Genomic DNA, 12,189 nt, shown 5'->3' with positions numbered 1-12,189 from the left:
CTTCCCGATACCGAGGTTCCCTGGAGACGCTGCCCAGATCGGACACATCTCTACCATTTGACTCTGCTTCGTAAGGGATGAAAAAGCAACCAGACAAATATGATGATTCATTGTAAATCCTATAGGTGCTTTTGCTTCAGAGCGCCTCGTCATGATATACAACTCGGAAAGAAATAAAGGAAAAGAGAGGGGGAAAAGAAAAGAAGAAAAGAAAAGAAGAAAAGAAAAGAAGAACCCCCCCCCCCCATTCGAAACATCCGTCTTGGAACCAATCAATCCGGAAGGAATCCACCCCCGCCGCCATCACCATCGTCGTCGTCGTCCGGGACCCAATACTCTTCTATGTCATCACTGGGTGGACTCTTCCTCTCCTCGGGGGGCCTTGTAAGCGACTCGTTCTCAGCAGCACCACTGCCACTACCACTGATCAATCGTTCTTCTTCCCGCGCCCTCTCTTCCGGGTCCACGCCAGCATAAATCCGTTCGCGAATCTGCAGCCCCACCAGAAATCGTTTCCACATGCGAAGCGCACGCGCCACCCGCCGTTCCGACTCCCGCTCCGTCTCCGCATCCCTCAAGCCGTCCATTACGGCCCGCACAGCTTCCCCGTGTTCTCGTGCGATGACAATGCCGTTGAGCACCGCGGTGCCCTGCCGTCCCTTGAACTGGAACCCCACGAGTGCCGGCGCGTAGTCGATGCGTAGGATGAACGCCGCCCTCGCCGCCAACCGCTCAAGCTTATGTTCATGCTCATGCTCATGCTCATGCTCATGCTCCTGACTTTCGACATCTGCTACGTGGACTCCCCCCTCTGGCACCATGGTGGGAACGTAGAGGTCGATGTTGCCGAACTTATTCTTCGGTACCCGGCCGTCCTTGACCGGAGGTGGTCTGTAGAGGTCCGTCTGCTCCATCGTGAACAATGGCGTGCCCGCGGCCTCGCGCTCGTCCCCTCCGTAGCCATCATCGACGTAGTCGCCGACCTTGGCGTTGGCTTTCCGCGGCACGAATTTGACCGGCAGCTCCATCGCCCTGACTTGACGTCCGAGCCGGTACCACTTTTCTCGGCTCCGCACCAAGCGCACGTCTTCGCGCCGGTAAATCTTTTCCAAGCTCCCCTTGTTCCCCGCCGCTATAGTTCCGGCCGGCTGGGCATTGGGGACGAGGACCTCGTGCCGTCGGAGATGCCTTTCGAGGGCGTATACGGGATGATCCTTGAAGTCCGCCACATTCCGAGGCATGGGCTCCCGCAGTGCTATCGCTGAAAGCTCGTTGTCCTCGATTTGGTCGACGTCCGTCGGTCTGCGTCGGGTGTAATACTTCATGGCCATACGCCACCACCGGCCGCCATGGTCGATGTCCGAGTCAATCCGCAGTCGACGCGTCTTTGCCGTATAGGCCTTGGCGTACCTCCTCGTCACGTCGCGCGCCGTCCCGTCTGCTTCAAATGCCACGACATAGCTCATGCAGTTGTCTCGATCTGACGCTGGAGGTTCTAACTTGCCAGGTTTCCACATGGATTCCGTGACTATCGGGTCGACAGGTTGCCACTTTTGGTGGGCGACATCGAGAACCTCTACCCAATACACGGGGAAAGGGGACTCCCGTATTGGCTTGGCCGCCTTCTTGGGACTAGCCACGGGAGATGGTGGCACCACAGCGGGGATCTGATACGCTGCGGCACGTGAGTACCCTAATCGTCGCCTGGCCGATGGTCCGGTGCCGGGAGAGGGCATCGAGGAATTCGGGGTAGGCCTCGCTGGTGTAGCAGCGCCCGTTTTGGCCAGGCCCGGTTGGCTCGTCGTCTGCCTTTCCCGCGGCTTCGGTAAGGTAGGAGCGCCGGCCGCGAATGCCAGGGGCTGTAGCGAGCAGATGAGGCGTGCTCGGAGGCCTGCGCACCTCAACAGGGCGCAAAAAAGTTGCGCCCCGACATCCCGAGAGCCTTGCAAGGTCCGCGCCGATCCCCGAAACTCGTCCGTATTGAGGCATGAGTCTAGGTCGTCTGGCGGATCGTACTGCAGACGATCAGTTTTCTCCGCTCAAGAGTAGAGGCAGCCATCGCCAGGGAGGATGTCCAAAATCGTAGAACTACCTTGGATAACAGCTCCGGGTCATCTGCCCACATGGCCCTGCGCAGACCACGCTCGGTTATGTGGAACTTGGCCCGGAACACTTTACTGATCTGTTGAAGGCCGTCCTTCAGTGCCTCCGTTCGGCCAAACTGGGACAGATTTGCCCGCGGACGGAAACAGGAGGTAATCTTTGGCGACAACAATTTTCGTAGCCGTTGCTGGACTTCCTCATCATTGCACCACCGATTTCGCCGTGCCGCGTGTACAAGGAGACAGAGAACATGAATCTTGTGGGCTTGAATGCGACGCTCTCTCTCTGCTCTGGTCATGGGCTTTCTCCTGTCCTGGACTCCCTTTCCATGGGCGCTCGGTTTGTGTGCGCTAAGGTTCAGCTCTATGCTGGCAGTCATCTGCTCGGCGGGCCTAGTAGGACTGGTCGAAACGGCCCCTATGTCAACGTCTTCAAACTCGAGTTCCTCGTCGTCGTCGCTATCATCGACGTCCGAGTCTCTGTAGATGGTCTGGACGTTAGGCGCTGGGATCACCACGTCCTCAAATTCTACATCGTCGTCATCTTCCTCCGGGTCTTCCTGGGCATCTACATCCGCGTGCTTTCCTGGGCTGTGTGCACTTTTTTCTCCAGGTCGTCTGCGCTTTCTCGAGGGCTGGTCGGGTAACGAAGGGTCACCAGCGCCAACCTCCTCCAGCATGTCATGGTAGATGTTGGGAACGTCAGGATCCGAACGCGTCGCCCGAGAGGGTGCCTTGCGCTTGCGACCCGCCATTCAGGACGTCTCGGGTAGAGACTGGGCGTGCAAGAGGGTGATGTGGAAAAGAGCATGTCAGGTTCACGAAGTCGAGAGGCTATTAGTGACAAACTGTTGGAACTTGGATGTCTGTGTCTTGGGCCCACATCCCGCTACCGTGACGCGAGGTCACATGACCATGTCATCCGGGTATTCATCATTAATCGCTGACGCCATGCTTATGTGGGTCGTCACGTTTCTCTGTACCGGTCTTTGTTCGGATCGTGCGTCGGCCAGGCCAGTCCGCATTTTACTACCTAAGGTACCGACCGTACCTAGGTAGTGTAGATCCGCGAATATACAAAGTCAACATGGTGTTGAATAGCACGTTCCTGGTGACAGAGAGCAGATTTCTGGGTCGAGCTTTGTTTCGAAATGCGTAGGGACCGGCTAACATACTTCACTGCCACCTCTGATGACGATGCCGGAGCTATCCAGCTCCCGCAAACGGCCTCGGTATGCTTAAGAAGCGGCGATACAAGCTACCTACCTTGGACACGAATATCCAAGGTGATAACTGCAAGGACGGAGTACAGTTAGGTACTTCGCATCGTCAGGGTAACACAGAACTGCTGATTAATGCCATTTCTCAGCCGAATTATACGTGTAAATGTGGAATGCTCCATAAGGTAAGGTACTAAGGGAAGGTGCCCGGTAAGGTAAACAACAGTCACGTCTATATCCACTTGGATGTCCGATATAACTTCAAGATCCTCCTAATACGAACCCCATCCATCCCATCATACTTCCCCCACTTTTACACCCACACACATACATCCTCCCATCTCAATCTCGTCTTGCCACTTGGCACTTGCCCAGCTGTTCTGTACTTCATTGTAGGCGCTGTCCTTTCAACAAGCGAAGATGATCGACCCCGCATCCTATCAGTATCCCTCTCCGTTGGCAGGCTTCGAGAATGCCGCACCACTACCGGAAGAGGTGGCCGAGGATGGCAAAAGCCTGAAGAACTCGCCAAGGGCAGATGGGCTCAGTAAGGCTTACGAGGCATTTACAGCCCCCTTGGATAACGGTCGAAGGGGTGGCTTGTGAGTGTCTTTCTTCCTTGCCCTGCCTGCTCTCTGTCTCTATCTTTATGTGCTTTCACTTCTCGCTTCATTCTCCGTCCTCAAGAGTTCAGCAATTCATGCTGCAAAGGGACCAGAATGGCGCGTCGTAGCTGACAAGAGCCCAGTGATGTCCACATATATCACTATCAGAATAACCCGACGCAAGTAAAATACGCCAAAGAGCTGTTTGAGCGGATTCGACGAGAATGTAAGTTCATTGACTGCCCCGCCCCCCTATTTTAATGTCTTCTTCCGAAACCCCACAGAACAAGGGCCTCCCTAGGGCACCCCTAGGGCACCCCTCAGTCAGGGAAACGTGGTCACAGAGCGCGCCGCTTACCATTCCAATTATCAACTCTTTGAAGTCCCCGAGCTCAGAATCTATCGCTTCTGGGACAAACCCGTTGGGCCGCATCCCGTTGCCATGTTTGAGGTCGATCTCTTCACCCCGGCGCAGTTCGGCGCCTTCATCTCGTGGCTTGCGATTTATCGTGGTCCTCTTTCGGTCCTCGTTCACCCCAACACAGTAGAGGAGGATGTACCTGAGCTGCAGGCAGAGCTCAGGAATCACACGCAGAGAGCACTTTGGATGGGCGAGAAGATCCCCCTGGATACCTCCATTTTCTACCGGTCTGAGTGAGGAGTTCAGCAACGGTATGTTCAAGACGGGGACTTACACGCCGGTTGGGTCGAAGGGTGGAGTTGACAATAAGATAATGCACAGCTGTATGTAGGCTAAACTGCCTTCCGAAGAACACATATATTTTGATGTTTTGTCCTTTGTTTAGAGAAACTGACCTCCCTTTCTCTTCTTAACCCGACAAGGCAGGCCACCCTTCATCGGTAAAGTGAGACTGCTCTTGCTTACCCTCTCGCCATGATCTGTCTCTATGAAATCGAACTTCAAAACCATGACGGCGATGACTTGCGTGGCCATCAGCTCTGCCATCCGCTTCCCCAGACATGTCCTTGGCCCGCCATTGAAAACAGGAAACTCGGATGCGCTTCGGGTGATCACTTTGCTCCCGCTCTGGTCCAACCAACGCTGCGGCTGAAAATCCTCCGAGGCAACCCCCCAGGTGAGACGTGACCGGTTCATGGCCCAGGGGCACCATACCACCACGGAGTCTCTGGGCAGGAAAGTCCCGTCTGGTAGGGTGGTGGCCTCCATGGACTGTTTGATCTCGAAAGGAACTGGAGGATACAGCCGGAGTGCCTCGTTGAAGACCGCGTGGGTAAAAGGTAAAGCTGCGACATCACCGAGGCAGGCGGGTCGAAGCTGGAATGACGAGCCGATATTCTGGCCGTCGGCACCAATGACGCGTGACACTTCGGTGCGGATCTGGGCCACGACGTCGGGATGCCGCATGAGAAGATAAAAAGTCCAGGTCAGGACTTGGGCCGTGGTATCCCGACCAGCTGAGAGATAATTAAGGGCGGCGTCAGCGACCAAACTCTCGTCGCCAATGGCGTCCAGGAAAGACTGTATGAGGCTTCCTTCGACTTGTTTCAACCCTCGGCCACCGTCATGCTCGGATTCGTTTGGTTTCGCCTCGGAATCTATTCGACGTCGATCGCGAACTGCGTTTGCTACCATGGCAGCACCGTAGGATTTCACAATGGAGACGCTTCGCCGAAACCGAGATCCGAAGAAGACCTCCGTAACGAACCATAGCGGGTTTTGAAACCTTTCGGCCGTCACTCCTGAGGCATGATCGAATGCGACGCTGAAATTATCATCGGCATGCATTTCCATCTACAAGGGGAAGGGGGCAAGGGGGGATGAGTTAAATATCCGGATGTAGAGGCCAGGAAGAAACACAGCACCGTCTGCTATTCACTCACATTGTATGCCATGCTCCCCATGAGCTGGGTAGTGATTTCATGGAAAACAGCTTGCAAGTCCACGAGAGATCCGGCCGCCGCTTGGGTATCCAGAAAGTCTATACTCTGTTGAAGGTATTGGGGCAGGGCGGTTTGAGTCAGGACCTTCAAGTTTGTCGTGTTGAGAAATCTCAGACCAGCCTTTCTCTGGACCTTCCAGACCTCACCATCTGCGTTAATGATGCCATGCCCTGCCAGCAGCAACAGGGTCAGTCGAAGGGGTTGTTTTCGCGGCATTGTTTATGACAGAGCAACAATTGAGGTGTCCTTCCTTGACGTACCGAACAAGTCCCAGGACCGTTTCTTCACAAAGTCGCCCTTGGAGAAAACACCCTCATTCTTGAAGACATAGTCTAGATTTCTAGGATCACTGATGATGATCCCTGGAGGAAGGGAGGGGACTGAGATTTGCAACGTTTCATATCCGTACAGACGCTCGCACTTGGCGAACCAGGAGAATAGCTTCTGCCTCTCTCGAAGAAACACGATGCCGTTGCCTACCAGGGGCCACGTATTCGGAGGTTTCCTGGCGAGGTGTTAGTGTGTTAGTGGCGGTATCCAGTCAAGATGGAAGTGAAAGACGTTTCCCGTTTCCCAACTCTCGAGTGGTTTTCTTGTTTGACTCTTTGCCGCACCTCAGAACAACACCGTTGCGCCGTAGCTTACTCTGGCCGAACAAGACCCAGAAGAGGAACAGGAGAAGCGGGAATGAGCAAGCGAAGAGTATATGCCCATCGACAAGGGCCATGCTGAGGTCGATGGAAGGGGATCATTCAGCCAGACGCCCAGCTGTCTCGAGGGACTCAAATTTCCGGCCAAATCTTCTGAAGACGGCGAAGAGCAGGGAATGATGTTGTTCGGACTGCTCCTTCCTAACGCACTGGCTGGCACTCGTGCGATTCGTACTTTCTTACATAACTCCGTACTTCGTGTCGCACCCAACAAATCTCCCCTTCTCCTTCCCCCAACAACCCCAACCCCAACCCCACTGTTTCTCCAGAGTACTCCGCCATGGAAACAGTCGCAGTGGTGACGTTGTCAGACAACAAAGAACAAGGTCCACACCGAATAGTTTCGGAGGTACGGGTAAGGTAGATCACAAGAGTACCTTACCTTAACGTGAGGTACCCCAAAAATTACCTTGAACAGAAACCAGTCCTCAACACCATCTCGACTCAAGGTATCCGGCTACTACCAATTGACATCGTCCAGAAGTGTTCAAGAGAAAACCCCTTCGCTTCTGCTTCATGCGTTAGAAAGCCCGATCACAATGGCGCCATTACTGCCTCGCTTCCACCTCTTCGAGATAGACGACCAGCCCTGGTAAATAAATCACCCTTAGTGCTTTCCCAATTGACAACGAGAGCGAACTGACCTGAACCTCCCGATGATCCAGGTTTCCGTCTTTCCTCCGTGCTCACGTTCAAAATGTCCTCCAGGAAGCCTGGGTCGCACGCATCCCCGTCCTCCAACGCGACTCTCCTGCCCGTATCGCCGCGACCCTCCTCCACAACGAGCTAGGCCCGTCTCTCTCCTCCCAAACCTACGTCGACTTCTGCGCAGGGTCCGGCGGACCGACCCCCACCATTGAGCGATTCATCAACCGCCGCCTCCACGACGCGTCACTGCCTCCGGTCGACTTCGTCCTCACCGACCTCCACCCCAACCCGGAAGCCTGGGCCCGGGCCTCCGCCAAATCACAACACATCCTCTATGAACCCGGCCCCATCGATGCCTCCAACCCCGGCGACGCATTTCTAGATCACTACGCCAGCCGAGCGGAAGACCGAGCACCGGAACCCAGCACGGCAAAGAGGAGGGCCACCAACAACAGCAACGGGACCAGCATAGACCCCGGGACGCCGCCGCCGCCGCCGCCGCCGCCGCCGCCGCCGCCGCAGCAGCAGCAGCAAAAGAAGAAGAAAAACATCTTCCGCCTCTTCAACCTCGCCTTCCACCACTTCGACGACCCCCTCGCCCGCGCCATCCTCAAAAACACCCTCGAAACCTCCCACGGCTTCGCCATCTTCGAGCTGCAGGGCCGCGACGCAGGCTCCTTCGTCACCTGCCTGCTCCTCGGCATCGGCTTCCTCCTCACCGCGCCCTACCACGCCTGGCGCCTGCGCTCCTGGTCCCTCCTCCTCTTCACCTACCTCGTCCCCGTGCTGCCCTTCGTCGTGGTGTTCGACGGCTGGATCAGCTCCCTCCGGACCCGGACGCCGGACGAGGTCGAGGCTTTGATGAGGAGTTGCGGGGCTTCGAGCGTCGACGACTGGGAGGTGCGGAGCGGGAGCGAGCTGCATTTGTGGCCTTGTGGGAGCTTGCATTGGATCATCGCGACCAAGAAGTCCTGACCCGAGAGCAGCGTCGTTGGTTCATTGCGGGGTGTGCTACGTGTATGTTGTGTGTATGGATGTGGTACAGTAGAAAATCGCGGAGAGTGTGGTAATCTACGTGCGACCCCCAAAACAAAGACTACACACAAGCCCTGCCTTGCCGACGTTTCACATACTGATGCAGCACACAAAGAACTGCAAGTGTATTGAACGAGGTAGTAAAACTTCAAATTGCCTGCGCTTTGCGAAGCGAGGCACTTTCATTCTTCTAGTCCTACGGCGCGGGGTATATCCCAGCCCCTTCAATTCGTTGTCCTATAAACTTCATGAATCTCCGATTCTCATGCAGCCCTACCCAGGCCGCGATTCCATTAGACACCTAGCACATATCGCCATGTTTCTTCAGGCGTGCAGGTTGATTTCCATGTGCCCCCCTTTCTTTTTGAATAAACAGTTGATGAAGAAGAAAAAAGAAGAAGAAAAAAGCAATCGCGAAAAATTGCGATGATAATCCTGACCATGAGCCCATAACCTATGCGCAAAAAAGGCTGGAACAAAAAGGAATAAGGGCAAGAGGAATGATGCAATTTTTTGGGGTCCCACATCACACATGCCTGTCAATCAATTTTTTTTTTCTCTTTCTTTTACAAGACGGGGCCGGCCTTGATGACCTCCTCGGTCGCCTCGCTCTCGTACTTCTTGAAGTTTTCGACAAAGAGGCCGCCGAGTTTCCTGACCTCGTTCTCGAAGCTCTCAGTGCCGGCGGTCCAGGCCTTTCTGGGGTTGAGCAGCTCCGCGGGGACGTTGGGGCAGGTCGTGGGGACCTGGAGGTTGAAGACCTCGTAGTTCTCGTACTCGACGTTGGCGAGCTCGCCCGAGTGGATGGCGTCGAGGATGGCGCGGGTGTACTTGAGCGGGCACCGCTTGCCGCCCTGGGCGAAACCGGCGCCGACCCAACCGGTGTTGAGGAGCCAGGCGTTGGCCTGGTGTTGCTCGATCTTGTCGGCCAGCATCTTGGCATAGCGCATAGGATGGAGGGCGAGGAACGGCTGGGCGAAGCAGGAGGAGAAGGTGGCCTGGGGCTCGTTGACGCCGTCTTCGGTGCCGGCCATCTTGGAGGTGTAGCCGGAGATGAAGTGGAACATGGTCTGGGCGCTGTTGAGCTTGGAGATGGGCGGGAGAACGCCGCGGGCGTCGCAGGTGAGGAGGATGATGTTGGTGGGATGCGAGTCGGACTTGCAGGGGATCTTGGCGTTGTTGATGTACTCGATGGGGTAGGCGCATCGGGTGTTCTCGGTGAGGGTGCAGTCGTCGTAGTCAACGACACGAGTCTCCGGGTCGAAGACGACGTTCTCGAGGACGGAGCCGAAGCGGATGGCGCCGAAAATGTCGGGCTCCTTCTCGGCCGACAGGCCAATGGTCTTGGCATAGCAGCCGCCCTCAATATTGAAGACGCCGTTGTCGCTCCAGCAGTGTTCGTCGTCGCCGATGAGAGAACGCTGGGGGTCGGCAGACAGGGTGGTCTTGCCGGTGCCGGACAAACCGAAGAAGAGGGTGACATCGCCGTCCTTGCCCTCGTTGGCCGAAGAGTGCAGGGTCAGGACGTTGTGCTTGACGGGCATCTCGTAAAACAGGACGGTGAAAATGCCCTTCTTCATCTCGCCGGCGTACTCGGTGCCGAGGATGACCATCTCCTTCTCGGCGAAGTTGATGGCTACTGAAGTGGCCGAGGTCATGCCGGTGGTGTAGCGGTTCGCGGGGAAGGAACCGGCGTTGTAGATGGTGTAGTCGGGGTGGAAGTGGGCGAGCTCTTCCCGGGAAGGGCGAATGAGCATGTTCCTCATGAAGAGAGCGTGGTAGGCACGCGCGCAAATGACGCGCACGCGGATCCTGTACTTCTCATCCCATCCTGCGTAGCCATCCACGACGTAGATGCGGTTTCTTGTATTAAGGTAGTCAATCGCTCGCTCGCGGTTGATCTTCCAGACCTGTACAATTCTCACGTGTAAGCCAAGAGCTATGCTATGGTACGGATAAGGCAAGACGCCCGGGTACTGTCGGGAAAGGGAATCAAGTAACAACGTTTGGCATTGGTACATAAGAGAAAGGGGATGAAATTGTGGGGATGGTTTTGTGGGGCAATCCGGGGAAAAGGGGGAAAGTGTGAAGCTGACTCGGAAGAATCAAGATGCCCCTATGACGACACAGGTGGGACGTTGCGGGGAACGATGGGGGAAGCAGTCTCGGCTCTACGGCCAACCCCAACGCAGCCGAAGTCGAATGCCGCGGTGGAGGAGAGAAACTCTCTTTGCCCCGGAAACGAAAGGGAAGGAAATGCAGGGAAATTGACAGGGGAATGAATGACTTTCTGGCAAATCTGTCCCGGGAAAAGGGGATCATGATGTATGCACGTTACAGGGCAAGGCGGCGGGCGGCGGGCGATGCAGCGCATTGCAGCGGCTCAAGAGGGGATAGGAACAAAGTAGCCCGGTCCAGCACACCCTGTTTCTTCCCCGGATTATCGGTGGCTGGGGCTGGACCATCGGGACGTGCATAACGGCGCATCATCAAATCATTCCATTCGCTTGCTTACCTCGGGTGACATGGGCTTGTTGACAGGTCCCCACCTATCAGAAAATTCGTGTTAGTAACAATGAGCACATCGGAAAGCAAAGACCTGAGTTTTTTTGTCGAGGCGGTAGATTGAGACCGTAACATACCAGATGTCATTCTTGGATGAATCTTCCTCGACGATACGCTTGTCCAGTGGTGACCGGCCCGTCTTCTTGCCTGAGTATGCTGTCAAGGCACCGGTAGATGTGATGGCTGAGCCAGTCTCGTAGACAAGAGCATCTTCATAGAGCGCGGGCACGGAGGCATTAGGAATCTAGAGTTCGGATATCCGCTGTTAGTCACTTTCAATAGAAGCATGAACCGGAAGAGAAATGATTCTTTTGAACATACAATGGAAACTCGGTTGTAGTCGATGTGCGCGGTCTCAAGGAGCTCCTCCTCTATTGCAGCGAGTTAGTACCATCGCTCTCCATCGCCTAATTGTCTGCCACGCCATTGACGAAGAGATGTAACCCAATGTTCAACGAAGTCGGCCGAACATCGAGGTGGGCTTCGATTCTAGTCAAGGGGCAGGTGGTGTTATCATACCAAGCTCGGTGTGTTCCTGGTGCGGCCTAAGAAGTATCACTAGGTCAGTCCTGAATCCAATGGCATTGCCTACTTCTCTTGGTAGATGCAAGAGAAAAGAGGGAGAAGAGAAAGAGGGAGACGGAACAGAGAGGAGACTTACGCAACACCGCCAGGGTGAAGAGGGGTCTTGTTGACGTTGGAGGGATACACTGCGGCGGGTCCCATGTTAGCGTCGGCGGTTGACACGATTTGTTTGCACGTGTAGAAAAGTGTGATGAAGACGTCGGACGAAAGCGATGTTGGCTGGGGGGGCGAGTTGAACGGAGTGGAAGACGGGTCGATTGTATCGTTCAAGTAGGAATTGGGTAGGAGTTGTGGAGGGATGACGGAATGGGGTAGTGGGAGGGTGAGGGGATGACGGGATGACGAACTCTTGCGAAAGTCTGACTGATATCCTTCGGTTAAGATCTGTGACTTGGGACCTTTGACTGTTGGATCGACATAGGGGGAACGCGTCCTAGCGATGGGGTCCTTCATGTTTATGTATTCGTAGAGTTTGAACCGGGTCGGGAAAAGCAGTGTAGAAAGCCAAGTGACGGCCCGGTATCTTGCGAAGTGAAGAGTCGAGGTACGTTGTATGAATCTAGGCTTATTAGTTGCCCAAGCGTTGCGTTACGTCTCCCGATAGGTGGTTTCCTGGGCTGGCCTGAATCTTAGCGTACCCGCGATGTCCACTTGGGGAGTATTGCACAGGTGTGGAGCGTAAGAAAAGAGGAAAACAGTAGCGCCCGTTAGGAAAATGCGAGAATGCACAAGCCGAAGCCGAGGATATACAAGGCGGACGACTTGAGGGACACGAAAGATATAAGCGGATGGGAGT

The 12,189-nt window shown here is 55.2% G+C and overlaps 5 protein-coding genes across 5 annotated transcripts; 2 read left to right on the top strand and 3 right to left on the bottom strand.

Moving 5' to 3' along the window:
* Nucleotides 1–189: 189 nt before the first annotated feature.
* SODALDRAFT_327517 (Rad4-domain-containing protein) lies at nt 190–2,920 on the bottom strand. Its single transcript, XM_028610454.1, has 2 exons — nt 2,093–2,920; nt 190–2,015 (listed from the first exon to the last, which is right to left on the bottom strand). Exons 1-2 carry the CDS (start codon nt 2,855–2,857, stop codon nt 273–275), a joined length of 2,508 nt encoding a protein of 835 aa, XP_028471131.1. The 5' UTR covers nt 2,858–2,920; the 3' UTR covers nt 190–272.
* Nucleotides 2,921–3,543: 623 nt separating this feature from the next.
* SODALDRAFT_289264 (hypothetical protein) lies at nt 3,544–4,753 on the top strand. The gene is made up of 3 exons (XM_028608619.1): nt 3,544–3,924; nt 4,071–4,153; nt 4,311–4,753. Exons 1-3 carry the CDS (start codon nt 3,743–3,745, stop codon nt 4,583–4,585), a joined length of 540 nt encoding a protein of 179 aa, XP_028471130.1. The 5' UTR covers nt 3,544–3,742; the 3' UTR covers nt 4,586–4,753.
* SODALDRAFT_327514 (cytochrome P450) lies at nt 4,664–6,881 on the bottom strand. Its single transcript, XM_028610453.1, has 4 exons — nt 6,465–6,881; nt 6,111–6,355; nt 5,791–6,020; nt 4,664–5,701 (listed from the first exon to the last, which is right to left on the bottom strand). Exons 1-4 carry the CDS (start codon nt 6,575–6,577, stop codon nt 4,730–4,732), a joined length of 1,560 nt encoding a protein of 519 aa, XP_028471129.1. The 5' UTR covers nt 6,578–6,881; the 3' UTR covers nt 4,664–4,729.
* Nucleotides 6,832–8,598, top strand: SODALDRAFT_348074 (hypothetical protein). The gene is made up of 2 exons (XM_028613340.1): nt 6,832–7,152; nt 7,226–8,598. Exons 1-2 carry the CDS (start codon nt 7,100–7,102, stop codon nt 8,181–8,183), a joined length of 1,011 nt encoding a protein of 336 aa, XP_028471128.1. The 5' UTR covers nt 6,832–7,099; the 3' UTR covers nt 8,184–8,598.
* Nucleotides 8,410–12,108, bottom strand: SODALDRAFT_327512 (phosphoenolpyruvate carboxykinase). The gene is made up of 7 exons (XM_028610452.1): nt 11,741–12,108; nt 11,470–11,518; nt 11,328–11,353; nt 11,130–11,179; nt 10,886–11,052; nt 10,759–10,792; nt 8,410–10,153 (listed from the first exon to the last, which is right to left on the bottom strand). The coding sequence occupies exons 1-7, from the start codon at nt 11,844–11,846 to the stop codon at nt 8,810–8,812; spliced, it is 1,776 nt and encodes a 591-aa protein (XP_028471127.1). The 5' UTR covers nt 11,847–12,108; the 3' UTR covers nt 8,410–8,809.
* Between the last annotated feature and the right edge of the window lie 81 nt (nt 12,109–12,189).

The sequence above is a fragment of the Sodiomyces alkalinus genome, assembly GCF_003711515.1.
Source record: "Sodiomyces alkalinus F11 unplaced genomic scaffold SODALscaffold_1, whole genome shotgun sequence".
Classification (NCBI taxonomy): domain Eukaryota; kingdom Fungi; phylum Ascomycota; class Sordariomycetes; order Glomerellales; family Plectosphaerellaceae; genus Sodiomyces; species Sodiomyces alkalinus.
Note: the sequence above shows the minus strand (reverse complement) of the source record. Positions and strands in the feature narration are given on the sequence as shown.

Coding starts and splice junctions, on each gene's coding strand:
- SODALDRAFT_289264 (XM_028608619.1), top strand. CDS start 3,743: ATGATCGACCCCGCATCCTATCAGTATCCCTCTCCGTTGGCAGGCTTC. Junction 3,925..4,070: donor AACGGTCGAAGGGGTGGCTT/GTGAGTGTCTTT, acceptor ACAAGAGCCCAG/TGATGTCCACATATATCACT. Junction 4,154..4,310: donor TGAGCGGATTCGACGAGAAT/GTAAGTTCATTG, acceptor AACTCTTTGAAG/TCCCCGAGCTCAGAATCTAT.
- SODALDRAFT_327514 (XM_028610453.1), bottom strand. CDS start 6,577: ATGGCCCTTGTCGATGGGCATATACTCTTCGCTTGCTCATTCCCGCTT. Junction 6,356..6,464: donor CGCAACGGTGTTGTTCTGAG/GTGCGGCAAAGA, acceptor ACACCTCGCCAG/GAAACCTCCGAATACGTGGC. Junction 5,702..5,790: donor TGGGGAGCATGGCATACAAT/GTGAGTGAATAG, acceptor TTCCCCTTGTAG/ATGGAAATGCATGCCGATGA.
- SODALDRAFT_327517 (XM_028610454.1), bottom strand. CDS start 2,857: ATGGCGGGTCGCAAGCGCAAGGCACCCTCTCGGGCGACGCGTTCGGAT. Junction 2,016..2,092: donor ACCCGGAGCTGTTATCCAAG/GTAGTTCTACGA, acceptor GATCGTCTGCAG/TACGATCCGCCAGACGACCT.
- SODALDRAFT_327512 (XM_028610452.1), bottom strand. CDS start 11,846: ATGAAGGACCCCATCGCTAGGACGCGTTCCCCCTATGTCGATCCAACA. Junction 11,354..11,469: donor CTTCACCCTGGCGGTGTTGC/GTAAGTCTCCTC, acceptor GATACTTCTTAG/GCCGCACCAGGAACACACCG. Junction 11,053..11,129: donor ACTACAACCGAGTTTCCATT/GTATGTTCAAAA, acceptor TCCGAACTCTAG/ATTCCTAATGCCTCCGTGCC.
- SODALDRAFT_348074 (XM_028613340.1), top strand. CDS start 7,100: ATGGCGCCATTACTGCCTCGCTTCCACCTCTTCGAGATAGACGACCAG. Junction 7,153..7,225: donor GAGATAGACGACCAGCCCTG/GTAAATAAATCA, acceptor CCGATGATCCAG/GTTTCCGTCTTTCCTCCGTG.